The 21,965-nt window shown below is 34.5% G+C and overlaps 1 protein-coding gene across 1 annotated transcript; it reads left to right on the top strand.

Annotated features, from left to right (window-relative positions):
* The first annotated feature begins 1,435 nt into the window (after positions 1 to 1,435).
* LOC144451376 (proteasome subunit beta type-6-like) lies at positions 1,436 to 17,212 on the top strand. The gene is made up of 6 exons (XM_078142198.1): positions 1,436 to 1,743; positions 5,857 to 5,924; positions 10,747 to 10,878; positions 11,206 to 11,335; positions 13,098 to 13,242; positions 16,382 to 17,212. The coding sequence occupies exons 1-6, from the start codon at positions 1,645 to 1,647 to the stop codon at positions 16,507 to 16,509; spliced, it is 702 nt and encodes a 233-aa protein (XP_077998324.1). The 5' UTR covers positions 1,436 to 1,644; the 3' UTR covers positions 16,510 to 17,212.
* Positions 17,213 to 21,965: the final 4,753 nt, after the last annotated feature.

Here is a 21,965-nt window from a genome sequence, read left to right on the forward strand (position 1 = left end):
AGACCCCAGTTATTAAGAGACACAAACTGAGTTTATATATATTTTGGCTTTTGACTGTTATAGAACCTGATTAAGAGGCACAGGCCGAGTTTGTCTTTTGGGTGTAATATTTTTGCTGAGGATTAAAAAATAGTCTTGCTGTGTTTTAATTACTGAATATTGGACTCAAACTCAGGAGTAAGACAAACAATTCAATGACACTGACAGTCATAATTTATTATATATGATCATAAACTGTTGAGGAAACACTATCATGTAATCAAGTGTGCCAGCAACAGCAGAATATGATTTCAGTGCTAGCTAATACAAGTAATAGTTTAGTTAGTCCTAATGGTGTTAGCATAAAATGTACTACCAGCCTCACCTTTACCCATTGGCTGATGAAAATTGTACCAACCTCCCCTACTGCCATAATTATGAACAGACAATACTTTGGAAAACTGATCAAATACAAGAATGTGAATTTCCTGAGTTTGAGTTCAATATTCAGTGGGACCACAGTGGAAACAAGTTTTTAACTTTTCTGTGTTATCCCTGCAGCACAATAACATTTATTTTGTCTGATGTAATTGTTTTCTGTATACTGAATTTTTTTTTCTTGTGCTGAAATAAATCAAATCAAATCCAGAATAGCTCTATGTTGTTTTCCTAAAGTAAAATATCACACCAATCCTGCTACTACCCAGTAACTTAGTACTATACTAGAACATAGTAATTTACCGCATGAATTAGACTATTCCACACAGTACAGGCAGGAGAGTGTTTATTTCTTAGTCAAAACGATGTTGTATTTTGCCTTTAGACAAGGAAATCAACAGTATAAGAAATACTACACGCCCCTATGTTCTGGCTTTCCAAGGTCTGGAACATGAACGAAGAAGCCTGTGGACAACCTAACCTGTATGTACAAGTACTGCCAATCGTACCGTGATGACATGTCGCGTAAATAAACGTTATTACAAGAGTAAGTTGCAATCTTTGATTCTTTACACTCCGTGATACTGATAGCATTATATTATAACTAAATCGTCATGCAAACGCAAATTGGTATCTGTGAAAGAAATGTTAATGGTGTTTACGAGGACTAGTACAGAGCGAAGGTCTGTATGTCAACTGACGTCTGCAAAACAAAAGACTCAACTTCCTAAATTGTAAACGAGGGTGAATATGTGGAAATTTTCCCCGCCGAACGAGCCTGGGAATCCCAACAGACATGGGCGAGGATAGCTATCGAAACCGTACTTTCGATACCTATAAAAGGCCAAACTTTTTATGAAAATGAAATATTTCAAAATGAAGATGCAAGTGACATTCAAATGGAATCAAAAGAACTTCAAAATTGATGTCAATTTCGCACATTTTGACAAATTGGAATTTGACTCACCGTCTGAGGACGCCATATTTTCGTCATTAACCCAGAATGCTTTGCGACGCATCCCAGGCAAGCATAGGAATAAAACAATTTTGTCATCCTTAAGGTGCCTTCTATGTTATGTTTCCCCAAAATCCTTGTTAATGTAAACTTCTATTTCACACAGTTTTGTTAAGAGTCAAATTCTCATCTAAAACTATCCAGAACTACTGAAGGACATTCGTGATCATTCGGATTCCTTCGGTAACTTTCGGCGTGTGTCAGAAACCAAGATGGCAGCCAGCATGATGTATGAAAAAAGATTCACGAGTTCTCCGAGTACTGTCAACATGGGCGCAGATGACTGGCTTACGGCTGAACATATGACAGGGGTATGCTATTTTGTTTAGATCTAATATAAAATTCTTCATTACAGGGGAAAATAGATGGGCGCTCTGTATGTGATGTACTGTGTAACTGACTAAACGGTAAACCGTGCACTGTACATGTACATGTTACTCTAATGTTACTACCATGACACTGCAAAGTGCAAAGTTTTGTGATGCACAAGTTTTACTAAAAAATGTACGTTCAGATGAAAGATGAAAATATTTCTACAGATTGACTTGTATTTCATGGTCAACTTAAGTTTAAGTTTACATTACTTGTTCGCAAGGTTGCGTTTTTGTCTCTTTATTTGCTACTCGGTCGTTACAAAACGCAGGTACATATGGGGTGAGATCCCCGTCAAAATAAATGTATATAATGTATTTTAAGATTTCCACAATTATTTCTGTGTTTATTCACTTTTTTATTATAATTATTTCTGTAATTATTTTTAGAATTTATAATTTCGTTATGAAATATCATTTTTTGTTCACATATTTATTATAATTATTTCTTTAAATATTCACTTACATTTATTTTAATTATTTCTGTATTTGTTCTTAATTTGCTTTTTATTTTTCTATTATTAATTCAAGTTGAATTATTTGACTTATATCAAGAAACTTGCTTATTTAATCATTTGGCTTTATTTCTTAACATTAAATTATTTATAAAATTTATAATTTCATTATTTAAGTCTGTATTTTGCATCTGATTTCTCTTTTCATCACCGTTATTATTATTTTGATTATTTATCATTTTAAATTATTTCATTTGCTAAGCCAATTTAAACATTCTCAGCAATATATTATGATAATGATGTTCTCTTATCATTAAATTATTTTTTTCAATTCATTATTTTGTTATTTAAGTCTTTATTTTGATTCTTGTTCGTGCTTTAATTTATTCTCTATACCTGCAAACCATGTTTAGTTGATAACTTAAACTTGAACAATTACAATTACAATTGATAAATATTTTATTTTGGCGGAGATCTCACCATAGTTTAAAGTAATTTATTCACTATGCTTGAAACCATGGTTCGGGGCCATTGATTCGTCCTATGACTGCAACGTGCAACGTATTTGGCCTGGAACATGGTTATCAAGCACAGTGAATAAATTTCTTCAACTACGGTGAGATCTCCGCCAAAATACAATAATGAATTCATTCTCTATGCCTGCAAACCATGTTCAGGGGCCTACGATACGTCATATGACGTATTTGCATCACTTCTCTCCAATCACGATTGATCACTAACTGACTATCATATGCATCATGGCGACTGAGCTTATAAATCTATGTGAATATATGCCTGGAATCGTTAGATCACTGGATGATGTTTCAGAGTTTAATCAGTTGAATACTGCAGTCCTTAAAGTTGTTTTGGTTGAAGAAGAATTGGTTTGGCATGCCCTTAGTTTTGATATTCCAAATGAAGTCTTCAAATTACATTCGGTACGCTATAACAACTTTACAGGAATGTGATGAAGCTGGCAGTACAGATGTGTGTCATTTATCCCCAAAAATCGGTGAATTACATGATGTAACAAACTGTGACTTTCGAGAGAAAATAAATTCGTATCCGTGAATAAATGTTTGTGTAGTTTTATTAAAATGTAAATATGAGACAGTATGCAGCAGGGTCATAAATCTTTACTTGTATTTTCTATGGACAATCGGTGCCGTGGTGGTACACATGGACGGTGTAACGTGTATCATCATGCTAGGCACAACATTAGTCAAGTTACGTGTACACCGTATGCTTGTAATGGCAATACTGTCACTCGGTAAATTGTATCATGTACTAATATTATATTCTGGCCTTTGAGTGAGAAATGAGACGACAAGTAAAATTTATAACTGTGAGTAAATGTATGTACTTGTACTATATTAATTGCGATTGTAGGATGGCTGGGTTGTAAATCCTCGTATTTTCTACAAAAGAGTGACTTGCACGGTGCATACGCCATCCCCGGTCCATACGCCATCCTCGGATGCCATCATCACACAGGCCATGTGTTTTGTACAATAGTGTAAACACCTCTGTAATTACGCTCTAACTTTCGAGCAATCACCCCGAAGAAATAAAATTCAGCCAATGAAGTTATAACTGAGTCTGTGAATTGATGTTTGTACTTTTAATAGTCTAAATTGTGATTATGATACGGCAGGCTCGCAAACCACGATAAGTAAATGATGTATGCCCGGACGCTATGTATATGCAGAGAGCAGATAAACTTAGACCCACGTATGCTATGCTACGAGCATGCACCACAGCTTGGTAAATTATGTGTACTAAACCTTTTGAGCAAAAAGAAAGAGACAAATCAATTCATGACTGAGTATATTTTACTTCTTTTTAATGAATTACTTTGGGACAGCAGGGACGATGCGATAGCCGTCAGATATTTTCTTCAAAAGTGACACAACGTAATGCATGTGTAGAACCAACAACATTGTTAGTGTCTTCCGTATGGGTAATCTGACGTGCCGTGCCGCCGGGCAAGCAATGCAGTCTAAATGCCACCCAGCAACATGTGTGCGGCAAATTTCATACCCCCCTCCTCCAGTTTGGGATAATTTTCCTGTAAAATGTCGTGGAGATCAGTCGCTGTACTGTCGTACACTTTCCACCATACTCATGATACTTGATTTACTAACAGTGAACTACATCATGAACGACATATCTTTGGCCCCGGAACATGGTTTGCAAGCATAGTGAATAAATTAAATATTTCAAGTTGATAACTTAAACTTAAACAATTACAATTGATGATAAGCACAAATAAGAATCAAAATATAGACTTAAATAAAAAAATACTGAATTGAAAAAATAATTTAATGATAAGCTTAAGAGAAGATCATAATGAAAATATATTGCTGAGAATGTTTAAATTGATTGTATGCAAATGAAGTAATGAAATAATTTAATATGATAAATAATTAAAATCTTAATAATGGTGAGGAAAAGTGAAATCAGATGCAAAATACAGACTTAAATAACGGAATTATAAATTTTAAAACTAATTGAATGTTAAGAAATAAAGGTAAATGATTAAATAAGCAAGTTTCTTGACATAAGTGAAATAATTGAACTTGAATAATAGAAAAATAAAAATAACAAGCAAATTTAGAACAAAATACAGAAATAATTAAAATAAATAAGTGAATGAATAAATGAAACATTTTTAAAAATAATTAAAATTAATTTGACAAAGGAAATACACCTATTTCATTAGAATAAATAAGTGAATAAATAAAGAAATTATAATAAATAAGTGAATAAATAAATAAATACAGAAATAATTGTGGAAATATTAAATAAAAATAATTGAAATAAATTAATTTGACAATAAAGTAAATACATTAATTTTATTAAAATAAAGAAGTGAATAAATACAGAAATAATTGTGTCAATTAAATACTTCTATAATAGGTACAGGCGCGCATAGATGCAGAAGTAGCGGTTTCGCTCCGTCGATCTCGGTCCTCTCGGTTTTCTTTGCAAACCCTGTAAGAATAAAAAGTCAAACGGAAAACGTTAAGTCACACAAAATAAAGTATACAAAACAATAAAAAAATATTGCAAATAAAAACAAAGCTACAATTATTGCAACTAGTACAGGCCAGATATCAACTTAATAGCTGCAATAATTGTAGCTTTGTTATTGTTTACAATGCTTTTTATTCTATTTCATATTTTATGTTGTATTTTTTTCTCTTATGGGGTTTGCAAACCAAAACAAAGCTACAATTCTATCAACAAGCACAGCAAATCTAAAATCTCTTGGCAATTACTTTCAGGTGTTTCTCATAAAGATAGTCAATTCCCTAGCTACAATGCCAAAATTCACTATGTAAATACTCGAATCAGTTCATTTTTATGTTCAAAACAGCAACAAATACTCTGAACCACTACACAGGAGTCCTACTCGGCAGTCTATTATGATGTAGTGCCAATGTATTTTTTAAGGCTGGTTGCAAATGTTTAAAATATGCGGGCTACAAATGTAGCTATTTGAATAGCTAATTTATTTTATACATTTTTCTGGCAAATAAGATTTTGCACTTTACTATACATGTTTGTATGTGATTTCATTGTTTTAACATTGCAGACATCAATTATGGCAGTGGAATTTGCTGACGGTGTTGTCATAGGAGCTGATTCAAGAACAACAACAGGGTAATCACTTCAATCATACATACACTGTACTTATTTCCAATTCTCTTTACTAATATTATACTACTGCTCTGGCCATATGCACACAACAGGGTAATCACTTCAATGATACATACATTGTACTTACTAATATTATACTACTGCTCTGGCCATATGCACACAACAGGGTTATCACTTCAATGATACATACATTGTACTTACTAATATTATACTACTGCTCTGGCCGTATGCACACAACAGGGTAATCACTTCAATCACTATGAAGTAGCATCCACAATAATTGACACCTTGGTTTCACAGTAACTTGAAACTTTATTTACTGTAGACTTGTCATACTTGAATGCTTATAATCACGTAATGAAACGTAATCACACACTGTGGCACACTATGTCGCAGACACGTAAACTGAAAAATAACACAATAAATAACACTTGTAAATACAAAATACAACACTTCAAATCTCTAGTAATAACTTAGGTGGATAGCGCCACCTATTGACAGGAATGAGAAATCGACTCCAATACTTTAACACTGTTACTAAGTTATGTGTACTTACCGGAGTTCTAGAATAGTAATAGTACTCAAAAACATCGTCATGATAAGAATTTACAACTATTCATAAGATATCTCGCAAGGTCTAATATCAAAGTCAAAGTCCTTAAATATTCTGTATCTCACGATGGTAAAATTCACATCCGGTGTAAACATGTGACGATGACAATCGTTGGTAACGGCAATGATAACTTGCAACATAACAGATCTAAAAGTCGATCATTTACATTCAAAATACCTAAAAGTGTTTCACAAAGGTCTAAAGTAAGTACGAACCTCTGTTATCCAGGTTAAGGTCGTTGTGTGGGCGAGGACATCAGGTGAATTTATCAATAAAACTGTAAATCCACTCATACATTTTTATTTAGACGCACTGGAGTCGTAACTAGCAAAGGGCATACCGTCAATAAGCAGTAAACACAGCCACAAACTTTGACCAACTAAGAGTAATTACATTTTGCTGGGGAGTCTGATGCGCCCTCTACAACAACTTCCTGAGTAACATGCACACAGGGAGTGTGAGAGTCCGCCGTAAAGATATTTTAGTATTTTGAATGCCTCACTGTAAAATGTTATGTGTCGGCATTTTTGTCAATTGTTATAAATTTAAAGAAGAAAAAAACGTTTGATGGATGACAATTTTTTGTCATCGTGAGCATGTGCTTCTGATAGAATTAGGTGACCGCAGAAGTATCTATCGCCCACACTCCGAGTTTAGCATATTATGTACACGCGTTTGCAAATATTGTCTTTACAAGTACCGCAAACTGGTTGAGAAGTTGTCAAAAAATGGGATTTTTTTGCTTTTTTGACCATTTTGAACTTTTCTTCATTTTACTTGGTCTAGCTTATTATACATGCTAGGGAATTCGGGTTTGTTTTATTTGAGATGAAGGATAAGAAACTGGTTAGAGGGGTTTTATGTTAGTGAAACAGGCAATCAGCATTGCTTTGTTGAAAATGGGGTACACATACAACAAAAATTGCCTTTTTGACAATTAATTTGAAGCATTTTGGATCAAAATTTCAAAATTTTGTCTTGACAGATTTTGACATGTATATTTATGATGACAACTGTAAAAAAAATTTTAAAAAATCAAAATTGCCTATTACAGAGTGGAAAATATGAAAAATATGATATAATAATATACACAGGTGTCAAATTTCATCATAATTTAAACAAACTATACTTTAATGTTTTTAATGTTATGATGAATATTAAAGGGACAAACTCAGAAAATTTGGAGTCAATATCTTTATTTTTAACAAAGTTACAACAATATTTCTACAATAAAGAATTGGATGAAAAATAGCCTATACAACAACCTTAAGGTAGCAGTAAAGGCTATTTTTCTCCCATTTCTTTGTTGTATAAAAAAAATCATAAAAAATGTCAGAATAAAGATATTGCAACCAAACTCGCAGCAAACATCCTTCTTGATATGATTGTTTTAGGAGTATTATTATTTTGCGTTTCTTTATGATTAATGAAATATGACACCAGTAAATATGAAAAATAAATATTTTTTAATATTTTCATTTCGATCTTGGAAACTACATGATCTTTTAATCATTTCTTTGCATTTAAATATTCCTTATAGAATTTTCTAACTTCTCTCGGTGGTTTTTGTCGATATCTATCATCGTTTTTTTTAAATGAATTTTTAAAACTGTAAATTTCGGTAAAAAATGAGTGCTACTTTGGCGACACCTTGTTGTCGAAGTATACCTGCTACGTCGAAAAACCACCGAGAGAATTTTTATATAATCACGTTTTATCGACCATAAAAGGTTTCATTCCATTGCCATGAGTAACAACGTAGATCGAAAGCTTTGAAAAAGAGATACAAAGGGTGAAAAACGACGTTTTTCGTGTATTTTTAGCATTTTTACAGTACCTCTTTTGCTCTAATTCGCTGGTGTGTTTGGCATTCTGACATGTTAAGACCCTCTAGTAAACGTAAAGATTATCAATATGGCGTGTCCTTGATTGTATGGTGTAGAAAAGCACTCAAGCAAGACACGTGTCAAACGTCTACCAGAATGTGATACTATGTAACTAGGCTAAGGAGTCGTAAACAATAGACACTACACTGCGCATGCGTAGAGTCCTTTCACTAGCGAGTTCTTTAGTAACGTATACCACATGCTACGCTTACACCATACTTACACTAAATGCTCAAAGAAATCGTTATTTTACTGAGATTCGCCATTCAATATCAAAATGGTTTGCTCAGTAAGTAAGATAGAGAAGGTAAGAACAAGCATGAAGGCTCTGTCTGAGTTTTAGCATCTGAGAAAAATAAGGAAAACTCATCGAGGACTGATACCTCCGTCACAGAGCTACATGCAACACCATGTACCAACAACAAGCTCTGGAACTTGAAGCGAAAGAGAAACTCTAAACACCCAGTATGTGTGACATCAAACTCAGTTCAATACACATAGTAAAAGCATGATTTTGATTCGACAGTTTTGTACGAATAAACATGTCTTCTGTCAAATTAGTTAGTTTTTGGTAATCGCGTACTTGTACAGTGCAAGGTCACCGGAAGTACCGTACTTTGAGTGACTCCCGCACATGTAGTTTTGACTTGCAATTGTGAATTTAGTTTAGACATTCATTTCACTCAGAATAACACGATAAAAACGTCTTGAATTGTTCACGATAGTTTATATAATATTGATATCGACAGACGTCATTGACAAACAAATTTGTCGCTAGACAAAAACTAGACTTGATTGGTATATCGCTACCACGTAGTAGTAGAGTACGCTCGACTTCGGAGCAAGTCGCTGTACCCGAAGGCCGGCCCGATCGGGGATGAGTACACGTGGAAGCACATGTCGTGTGATTGTATGTTGGCGAGTCTATGCCAATTGTTTTTGGTAAATACAGATGGATTTCGTAAATAGGACAAGTTTGATATTCATCATTCATACATTCAAGGGGTGTGGATAGAAAATCATTGAAAGATTTTGAACACAAGAAATCGCGTACTTGTACAGTGCAAGGTCACCAGAAGTACCGTACTTTGAGTGACTCCCGTACATGTAGTTTTGACTTTAATTGCAATTGTGAATTTAGTTTGCAGTCAATTTACCTAATACTGTGTCCCACATGATGAAATATTTTGCCATCCGTTAAAAACAATTCTCGCTTTTTCAAATTTGTGTTACGATCAAAGCAACCAAAATATGAATCATTGAATGTGTAAACATGTAACCTTTGGACTTCAAGCTTTGGGCTAGTATAGTAGTAATTGTGCAACGTGACACGTTAGTATTATGCAGCGAGTAAGTTTTTCTTTTTATATCCGATGGCGGTTTCATTTGCAAATTGTTTTAAAGTGGTGTTTCGAAATGCCGTCAGATTATTATTACAGTTTACACCATCATTTGAAGGTCTTCAGACTTTACTATATAGGCGTGGATGTATTCCCCATTTCCCTCGTAGAGGGCGTATCAAACCCCCTAGCTACACAGAAAACTTTCCAATGTTGGGATATTTAATTCGTGTGTAGTGTCTCCAACTATGAATGGATTTTTTTTTTGCGTGTGAAAAATAGTTTCTAGTGACTGCTTCAAGTTTTTTATGAAGTGTTTATATGCAAATTCAACTGACGTCCTAGCCTTTCCCGCTACCTTAACTCGTCTGTAGTCAAGTAATAATGTGGAATATTTTTTCCCACACACGTTGGCCCAAAAGGCACACTTCAAAACCTTGTTCTCCTTTCCATGCGCATGTGCAAACGCCCTCAACCTTCATCTAGCAAAATTTAAGCTACAACATCCCGGCCCCCCTAATTACGCAGAGGTATACTCAAAGTAATTAGAACTAACTTATTTCAATACACTAGTTTTCAAGTGACTCCATTCAAGTGTCCAAAAGTAGCAAAATGTTTACAAACATAAGTTTCATTTGCATCAAACTTAATATGGAAGTAAAATCAGTCTTGCGATCTTGCATTTATTATGTTTCTCTCTCTCTCTCTCTTGATGCTTGGATATACATATACATGTAAGGTTGCGCAAAACTTGAAGTTTGACTGAGAGCAGATGGAGACCTTGCGCAAGTACATGTAGCATGCAAATAAGCCTTAGCGGGAACACTGCTTCATCGTACAAATACAAGATTGATGATTTCCTTGACAAGAAGATAGTGAATGCCAGATTTCTTTTCTTATTTCAAACAAACTACATGGCAAAGTTTGGAGAGTTTTTAAGAAATTGATTTAAAGTAAATTTGTGTTTTTTCTCTACCTTTCCACAGAGCATACATAGCAAACAGAGTCACAGATAAACTGACACCAATACATGATAGGATTTTCTGTTGTCGATCTGGTTCTGCAGCTGCTACACAAGCTATTGCAGATTTTGTTTCCTATCATCTTAATTTCCACAGGTGGGTCATACATTTATAGTTTAGCTGAAGTACATCCTTGCATAGCACTTGAAGATTATGATCTGTTTCTTAAACTACAAATGGAGACAAGAACAACAACTTGTTTATAGTTGGCGCTTAGTTCAATCATGTAAACAAGTCATTCCCTGTTTGTTGACATATATGATGTACATGTATTGATAATCACAGTGTAAATCTGTTATGTTTTATCTGCGTACTCAAGCCTTCACAAATATATTTTTGCAGAGTTCAAGAAATACCAGTAATGGAAGTTGAAGTGGCTTTTCATATTTTATTGTTGTAATTTTATTTGCATGTTTATTGCAGCATAGAAATGAATGAACCACCACTAGTGAAAACAGCAGCCAACTTGTTTAAAGAAATGTGTTATAACAACAGAGATGATTTAACAGCTGGTATCATATGTGCAGGCTGGGATGAAAGAGAAGGTGGACAGGTAAGTGTTACCATTTGGTCTAGTATCTTGTGTACTGGATGGTATGTACAAAGTCAGACTACACTTTGATTTAATCTTTGTACAAAGTCAGACTACACTTTGATTTAATCTTTTGTACAAAGTCAGACTACACTTTGGTTTAATCTTGTGTACAAAGTCAGACTTTTACAGCCTCGTGTACAGCACAAGTGTAGCCTGACTACAAAAGATTAAATCTAAGTGTAGTCTGACTTTGTAGACAAGATTAAATTTGTACAGCCTAGTGTACACATCATTCAATCACTGTTACAATGTCACAGTCACTGTAAATGTTACAAATGCCAGTCACCATGACTAGGAATACCACATTGACAGTAACTATTAGATTGTCAGTCACTGTAGCTGTTAGAATATCACAGTCACCATAACTTTCAATACCACAGTCACTGTAACTTAGATTGTCTGTCACTTTTTCTGTTACAATGTCAGTCACTTTACCTGTTAGTGTCATAGTCACTGTAACTGTTAGAATGCCACAGTCACTGTAACTGTTAGAATGCCAGTCACTGTAACTGTTAGAATGCCAGTCACTGTAACTGTTAGAATGCCACAGTCACTGTAACTGTTAGAATGCCAGTCACTGTAACTGTTAGAATGCCAGTCACTGTAACTGTTAGAATGCCAATCACAGTTAGAATGCCACAGTCACTGTAACTGTTAGAATGCCACAGTCACTGTAACTGTTAGAATGCCAGTCACTGTAACTGTTAGAATGCCAATCACAGTTAGAATGCCAGTCACTGTAACTGTTAGAATGCCAGTCACTGTAACTGTTAGAATGCTACAGTCACTGTAACTGTTAGAATGCCAGTCACTGTAACTGTTAGAATGCCAGTCACTGTTAGAATGTCACAGTCACTGTAACTGTTAGAATGCCAGTCACTGTAACTGTTAGAATGCCATAGTCACTGTAACTCTTAGAATGCCAGTCACTGTAACTGTTAGAATGTCACAGTCACTGTAACTCTTAGAATGGCAGTCACTGTAACTGTTAGAATGCCAGTCAGTTAGAATGTCATAGTCACTGTAACTGTTAGAATGCCAGTCACTGTAACTGTTAGAATGCCATAGTCACTGTAACTCTTAGAATGCCAGTCACTGTAACTGTTAGAATGTCAGTCACTGTAACTGTTAGAATGTCACAGTCACTGTAACAGTTAGAATGCCAGTCACTGTAACTGTTAGAATGTCAGTCACTGTAACTGTTAGAATACCAGTCACTGTAACTGTTAGAATGCCAGTCACTGTAACTGTTAGAATGCCAGTCACTATAACTGTTAGAATGCCAGTCACTGTAACTGTTACAATGTCAGTCTCTATAACTGTTAGAATGCCAGTCACTTTATCTGTTAGAATGTCACAGTCACTGTAACTGTTAGAATACCAGTCACTGTAACTGTTAGAATGCCAGTCACTGTAACTGTTAGAATGCCAGTCACTGTAACTGTTAGAATGCCAGTCACTGTAACTGTTAGAATACCAGTCACTGTAACTGTTAGAATGCCAGTCACTGTAACTGTTAGAATGCCAGTCACTGTAACTGTTAGAATGCCAGTCACTGTAACTGTTAGAATGCCAGTCACTGTAACTCTTAGAATGCCAGTCACTGTAACTGTTGGAATGCCAGTCACTTTTCCTGTTAGAATGCCAGTCTCTTTTACTTAGAGTGTCACTATAACTGTGTAATGGTTACAATATCACAGTCACTATTTCTTGTTGACAGGTGTATACTATTCCACTGGGTGGCATGTTAGTAAGACAACCGTTTTCTATCGGAGGTTCTGGAAGTACATACATCTATGGTTATGTTGATGCAGCATTTAAGAAAGGAATGACAAAGGAAGAATGCTTGAAATTTACTGCACATTGTAAGTATATTTAGAGATACAGGACATTATACCAGTAGACAGTTACTACATTGCACATTGTAAGTATATTTAGAGATACAGGACATTATACCAGTAGACAGTCACTACATTGCACATTGTAAGTATATTTAGAGATACAGGACATTATACCAGTAGACAGTCACTACATTGCACATTGTAAGTATATTTAGAGATACAGGACATTATACCAGTAGACAGTTACTACATTGCACATTGTAAGTATATTTAGAGATACAGGACATTATACCAGTAGACAGTTACTACATTGCACATTGTAAGTATATTTAGAGATACAGGACATTATACCAGTAGACAGTCACTACATTGCACATTGTAAGTATATTTAGAGATACAGGACATTATACCAGTAGACAGTCACTACATTGCACATTGTAAGTATATTTAGAGATACAGGACATTATACCAGTAGACAGTCACTACATTGCACATTGTAAGTATATTTAGAGATACAGGACATTATACCAGTAGACAGTCACTACATTGCACATTGTAAGTATATTTAGAGATACAGGACATTATACCAGTAGACAGTCACTACATTGCACATTGTAAGTATATTTAGAGATACAGGACATTATACCAGTAGACAGTTACTACATTGCACATTGTAAGTATATTTAGAGATACAGGACATTATACCAGTAGACAGTTACTACATTGCACATTGTAAGTATATTTAGAGATACAGGACATTATACCAGTAGACAGTCACTACATTGCACATTGTAAGTATATTTAGAGATACAGGACATTATACCAGTAGACAGTCACTACATTGCACATTGTAAGTATATTTAGAGATACAGGACATTATACCAGTAGACAGTCACTACATTGCACATTGTAAGTATATTTAGAGATACAGGACATTATACCAGTAGACAGTCACTACATTGCACATTGTAAGTATATTTAGAGATACAGGACATTATACCAGTAGACAGTCACTACATTGCACATTGTAAGTATATTTAGAGATACAGGACATTATACCAGTAGACAGTCACTACATTGCACATTGTAAGTATATTTAGAGATCCAGGACATTATACCAGTAGACAGTCACTACATTGCACATTGTAAGTATATTTAGAGATACAGGACATTATACCAGTAGACAGTCACTACATTGCACATTGTAAGTATATTTAGAGATACAGGACATTATACCAGTAGACAGTTACTACATTGCACATTGTAAGTATATTTAGAGATACAGGACATTATACCAGTAGACAGTTACTACATTGCACATTGTAAGTATATTTAGAGATACAGGACATTATACCAGTAGACAGTCACTACATTGCACATTGTAAGTATATTTAGAGATACAGGACATTATACCAGTAGACAGTCACTACATTGCACATTGTAAGTATATTTAGAGATACAGGACATTATACCAGTAGACAGTTACTACATTGCACATTGTAAGTATATTTAGAGATACAGGACCATATACCAGTAGACAGTCACTACATTGCACATTGTAAGTATATTTAGAGATACAGGACATTATACCAGTAGACAGTCACTACATTGCACATTGTAAGTATATTTAGAGATACAGGACATTATACCAGTAGACAGTTACTACATTGCACATTGTAAGTATATTTAGAGATACAGGACATTATACCAGTAGACAGTTACTACATTGCACATTGTAAGTATATTTAGAGATACAGGACATTATACCAGTAGACAGTTACTACATTGCACATTGTAAGTATATTTAGAGATACAGGACATTATACCAGTAGACAGTCACTACATTGCACATTGTAAGTATATTTAGAGATACAGGACATTATACCAGTAGACAGTTACTACATTGCACATTGTAAGTATATTTAGAGATACAGGACATTATACCAGTAGACAGTCACTACATTGCACATTGTAAGTATATTTAGAGATCCTGGACATTATACCAGTAGACAGTTACTACATTGCACATTGTATGTATATTTAGAGATACAGGACATTATACCAGTAGACAGTCACTACATTGCACATTGTAAGTATATTTAGAGATACAGGACATTATACCAGTAGACAGTCACTACATTGCACATTGTAAGTATATTTAGAGATACAGGACATTATACCAGTAGACAGTCACTACATTGCACATTGTAAGTATATTTAGAGATACAGGACATTATACCAGTAGACAGTTACTACATTGCACATTGTAAGTATATTTAGAGATACAGGACATTATACCAGTAGACAGTCACTACATTGCACATTGTAAGTATATTTAGAGATACAGGACATTATACCAGTAGACAGTTACTACATTGCACATTGTAAGTATATTTAGAGATACAGGACATTATACCAGTAGACAGTCACTACATTGCACATTGTAAGTATATTTAGAGATACAGGACATTATACCAGTAGACAGTTACTACATTGCACATTGTAAGTATATTTAGAGATACAGGACATTATACCAGTAGACAGTTACTACATTGCACATTGTAAGTATATTTAGAGATACAGGACATTATACCAGTAGACAGTCACTACATTGCACATTGTAAGTATATTTAGAGATACAGGACATTATACCAGTAGACAGTCACTACATTGCACATTGTAAGTATATTTAGAGATACAGGACATTATACCAGTAGACAGTCACTACATTGCACATTGTAAGTATATTTAGAGATACAGGACATTATACCAGTAGACAGTTACTACATTGCACATTGTAAGTATATTTAGAGATACAGGACATTATACCAGTAGACAGTCACTACATTGCACATTGTAAGTATATTTAGAGATACAGGACATTATACCAGTAGACAGTCACTACATTGCACATTGTAAGTATATTTAGAGATACAGGACATTATACCAGTAGACAGTCACTACATTGCACATTGTAAGTATATTTAGAGATACAGGACATTATACCAGTAGACAGTTACTACATTGCACATTGTAAGTATATTTAGAGATACAGGACATTATACCAGTAGACAGTCACTACATTGCACATTGTAAACTCTTTCACGGTGAATATACCGCATTCAAATATAGCAAACCACATTTATCTTGTTTTCTCTTACAGCACTAGCACTAGCAATGAATAGAGATGGGTCCAGTGGAGGAGTTGTTCGACTGGCAGCTATAACCAAAGACAGTGTTGAAAGACATGTTATACTTGGAAATGAACTCCCTAGATTTTATGAAGGCTAGATTGTAGCAAGCTCTAGTATTTGTTATCATGTCTTTTTTTTTCACTTCAAAATATGTGTAGTTAAAATCATAAATTTCTCAGTTCTGTGACTTTTTGTATTGTATTGCATAAAATCTGGATAGCTGGGGTTAAAGCTGTATCTCTACTGTTTTCAAAGACAGCTGTCATTGATAGAAAGTTATACAGAGAAATGGTATAAAGAAAGTTATACAGAGAAATGGTATAAAAAGGATACAAATATAAAGTATTTTGAATGCAACTGAAATTTTGTTTTTTTCAAACATGTATCTGGATAATAAATAGTATTATAACACATTGTTTACAGACAGCTTTCATTGATTGGCTGAGATCATGTCACATGGTATGGACTAGAGATCCATCATGACCTCAATATGCATACTGCAGGGACTAGACATATTCTATTCATGTGGTACTTGAGTCCTGTCAGCAAACTGCTTTGACTTGGGAAAGAAATCTCTTATGTAGCAACTACATCCTTTGGTTTTTGTCTAAATGAAAATAACATTTGATATCTTGTGTCACTGGTAAAAGACTGTTTTGATATAACAGTTGACATGGTCCTTATTTAAAAGGTCATAGAAAATGATTTGACCATGTGATTTGAGATCTTGCAGTTGAATGTCACTGTAAGTTTGTTGGCATTGGAAATGAGTTATTCAAAAGAAGTACATAATAAAACATACAGAAACAAACTTTAGTTGTTGATTTCTATATTGTATGCTGTGAGTGCTTTCAGTGTCAGTCAGGAGATTCACAAATGTGGTGATAGTTACTCCTAGAATACATCACAAATCATTTTTTTTTTCACAAACAGTTTTTAATCCTTGGTCGTAATGTTGACCCAAATCACAAACCGGTGCTAAGATCATTTTGATTTGAACAATTTCCCAACTAGACACCCAAGGTAATGGACCCACCAAATATCATGGCAATCAGTTCTGCGGTTTTTGACTTTAAGTTTTTTACACACACACACACACAGACGCCGGGCGATCCCTATAGCACTCAGACAGCACCATCAAGTATCATGTACAAACATGTAGTAAAGGTCAGCACATCTAATGGTAGTATCATTGGTAAGGGAGATTTGGAGTTTAACGCAATTTCTTGGCAAACATTTCACATCTTCTAAAAAACAATATGATCATCTCAAATTAGAATAGGGTGAAAATATTTAAGAAAGGTTTAATACCATTATGACAGTAAAAATGTTGTTGGTGCATCTGATTTTTGGTTGAATGCATGATTGACCTCTGGGGGTGAGGGAGTTTTTTGCTTCTATTAAGGCAATGTTTAGGTTATTTATAGCATTTGAGGTAATATTTCCAAGCTTCGAAAAGCTAACATAAATGTAAGTTTTAAATGAGTTTCCCTTGTCACATAAAAATGGGCCTGTAACGTTGGTATAGTGATATTAATATTGCGTGTATAGTAAAGTCACCGGTATGTTAGAGAACTTTAGGTGGTCATACCGAGTGTATAATAGAAACTGGAATCTGATGAGATGTGGTGATTTGTAGTGTCAATAACATGTAGTGTCCAAAATAGCAAGTGTATTAATCCCTTCTGACAAGTCCATACTGACTAGTAGAACAATTAAGATTAACTTCTTTTATAAACTATCTATGAAGAGTACCATTACGAAACCTTCAAGTTCACTTTTGTCCCAAAGTGCAATATAAGTGAAGCATTGATTGTGAAACAGCCAAGCATTTACATGACATGTTCTGTAACTAGTGTGGTAACTAGGCAATACATATACATGTATATGTATAGTTATGTTTGAACTAATAAGTAATATTAAAGAATTCATGTAAGAAACTGGGACAAGAACAAATATTTACATGTACCACATTTCAGACAAGGTTATATGCAAATGTAGAAATGGATTTTTTTCTTCCATCACAATCCAAAACACAATGACCCCCCCCCCCCATCCACAATTTTCAAAACAGCATGCCCCCCCCCCCCTACTGCCAATTTCAAAAACAGGGTGACCCCCCCCCCCCCCCAGGCCGAAGAAACTGACCTGTCCATCATCACAACCAGTGTAAAATTAAGGAAAATGACTTGCTCATAGGGACAGACAGATAGCAAAAGGTGTTGGTCCTTATAGGAAACTGGTGGTACTTGCTTGATGTAGTTTATTACATGTAAGCTAACCCCGCCCCCTCCAAGATCAAATGATTTTTTTTAGAGAGCATAATGAATAATTTAACATCCACAATAATTTAATTCATCTATACAATCTTTTCTGTTATTTACAAAATGTATTATATACAAATACAGATACTTATATTGAGACCTTCATCCAACCACGTGTGTTCTAACATTATAGTAATTGTTGTATGCTACGCCATTGCAAACTTGATATCAACAATGTTCTGACTTGTGACGTGTCAATTTGACTTACATATCAAGTAAGTAAGTAAGTAAGTAAGTAAGTAAGTAAGTAAGTAAGTGTACAACAGGTACCACAATGTCAGATTTGTGTTGGTAAAATTTGGATATCTAGCCATATCATTGAATAAATGTTATTCATTAACGTCAAATTTCAATCGGTCATAAGGACAGGCAAGTAGCTTGTATGTTCTAGGCCTCCGGCCCATATGCAAAGTTTACAAAATAGTGAAAAATACGTTTCTGTCGTACAGATAGCAAAATTGATGAAAAAATTATATTACATAGTATTTACTTTGAAAGTTTTCATCTCCATAGCTTTGTATACATATTTACGTAAATTGAGTAAAATATCTGAATTAGCAGTACTCATTAGAATTTTAAACTTATTGTAATTGGGTTGGTTGTGAATATTGATTGGTAAGAGTTGGTTCCTAAGGCAAGTAGCTGTAACCCTGCAAAACTGTTGGTCCTTACGGAAGTCTGTTAGTCTCGGACCTGGGGATCAACATTAATATCGCACACTGACTTCATCCCACACAAATTTGTTGACATATCACCCAATGTGTCATTCCTGGATTGGTAGTAAATATTTATAGTCAATTGAAGATTGCATCATCAATGCCCTCAACGTGGCAATTGATACCTGTGAGCATGATAGCAACAAACAATATAATATCCTATATATAGTTTTCGAGAATGACATTATAATCGTGAGAAGTAACACCTTGCCCCCTTCCGGGGGGTGATATGATAACAATTTGATTATTCAAATGTGCGCACGTGGGTTTATGGCTCACCCACACAGCTGTTCAATGCATTGCGTTTCACTCCCTCGAAAAAGTTTATAGTCGATTTTGTAAAGGGTAGTTTGTCAAAACCACATAATCCCCAGTCATCATAATTATTTTATCGAATATCAAAATCAGCATTTTTCATTTACATAACAAATATTATTAGGCAATTTTGCTGCATAAAAACTATAAAGCAAAAAAAAAAAAAAAGGATATTTTCTTTCCATGTAACATGGAGGGTAGGTATTTTATTTCTATTTTCCTTCTTCCTTTTGTTGTTATTGAGAATTGCTTCAACAGAGGATAATCGTTGACTTCAGGATAGTCTGACAGTTAATAAGCACTGGGACTCCAAAACTTTGTTAAAATAAGTCAGTATCTCTTCTCTATTTACAATGGACATTTTTAATATCAATTTGTAGTTATCGTTAACAATGTTACTCCATTATTGGAAATTTGTACCATGAAAGTATTGTGAAAGTATTGTGGAAGTATGCCACTATTTTTGGTTCAACGTCACGATGGACGTCTTTAGAAAGTATTTCGAAAAGAGTGTCATAAGTTTGTATTAACTTTTGAAAATATAATATTTTAATAAGGAAATGAAGATGTCCCCCTCAGGGGTTCATGCTTACTGATGGAACATTGTTTTATCTGACCTGTGTATTTATGCAGGTGGTCCTCTCCTAGCTTTTACAGGTATTTTCATGCTCGTCATCGTGATAACAGTGTTGTTACTACATTATAAAAGGGTGTGGTGGACATTTACAGACAGATATTAAACATCACACTTCGAAGGTAAGAATTCGTTAAATCCTTGTTACACAATTTGACCGTGAAACAGTGCCATACTTTGACATTCCACATTGGGTGGACAGTTTGACCAGCACAACACAGTATTTTTGAACTTGATGTGAGTATATATATTGTAAGCATCATTTATACAGAACAAGCCAGTAAAACTGACACAGATCGACGTCGTCTGCCTTGAACAGAAATCTTACCAACATTGCAATATTTCATCATCTGGCTCAACAAAAATCTTACAAAACACTAAGTTTATATTTGAAGAATATAATTGATCATGGTTTCAATAATCAATAGGACAGTACGATATATATTTAGTTACTTTTGAAAACGAATATGACGTTTCAATCCATCTAATAAGGTCCTTGAGTTTCAGATACTTTGTAGTTTGATAGTGTTTAACGTTGAGTTCCAAGAGATCTTTGACAGTATGTTATTTGCCTTTAACTTTGTTTGATGACGGGAAGTGCTTCATCAACAAGGACACTTGTGAACAGAGCTAGCAGTGACGTCATAGGAGACTAGTTTCCCCAGGGAAATCGAAATGCCCCCGAGTTTGGAGAGAGACAGTTAACGCTGAATAATTACGGGCCGGGCATATTTAACCGACTGGGGGCGGTGGTTTGTTTGGTTGTTGTTGTTGTTGTTGTTGTTGTTGTTGTTGTTGTTGTTGTTGTTGTTGTTCGGGTTTTCCACATATGCATGTGCCATATGCACGTTCACTATTTCTCAAATAAGATATGCAAACATTTAGTATTGGTGTATATAGTATTTTAAAAATGGCTAGTTGTGTATTAGGTTACGGTTAGAGTTAGATTTCATTTTCACCACTGGGTATATTGACAGCAGTTTTAACTGGTGGTAGAATTTCCCATTTGCGTTTTAATCAATTTGTCATTCTCAGATAAAAACTTGTTCTGAATGAAATTATAGAAGCATTTATGGTATTGGCTATGTACATCTTAATGTATTAATGGAAGCCATAAAATCATTGATAATAGTGTACAGTTGATATTAATACACTAGAGAGAGTTGTATTTGATTCTGCACATTTTTGTTACATCATGACTACATAGTAAATACTGCAGTGTATGATACCACAAATATGTAGCATTATCAGAAAGTTTAGTTTATGTTGCGAGTTGTATTAACTGCAAATAATTAATCTCCCATGGATTTATGCTACCTACTGAGATACCCTGACGAAATGACATATTCCATAGATTCTAGATAAACATGTACAATGAAAACAAAAATTGTACTAAAAGTAAATGTGTTCAGTGTTCTCTTAATAAATTAAAATATACAGGTGTGTGTGGGGGGAGGTCATTTTGGTAGCAATGTTGGTAAATGTTGTCGTGCCACCAGACGATAAAATGTAGCAATGTTGGTAGATCGATGTTGTCGTACCACCTGACGATAAAATGTAGCAA

This window comes from Glandiceps talaboti, chromosome 21 (assembly GCF_964340395.1).
Source record: "Glandiceps talaboti chromosome 21, keGlaTala1.1, whole genome shotgun sequence".
NCBI lineage: Eukaryota > Metazoa > Hemichordata > Enteropneusta > Spengelidae > Glandiceps > Glandiceps talaboti.

Excerpts from the sequence above, each read along its gene's own strand:
- LOC144451376 (XM_078142198.1), top strand. The coding sequence starts at position 1,645 with ATGGCAGCCAGCATGATGTATGAAAAAAGATTCACGAGTTCTCCGAGT. Across the intron at positions 1,744-5,856 it reads CGGCTGAACATATGACAGGG|ACATCAATTATGGCAGTGGA; the intron begins GTATGCTATTTT and ends TTAACATTGCAG. Across the intron at positions 10,879-11,205 it reads TATCATCTTAATTTCCACAG|CATAGAAATGAATGAACCAC; the intron begins GTGGGTCATACA and ends TGTTTATTGCAG.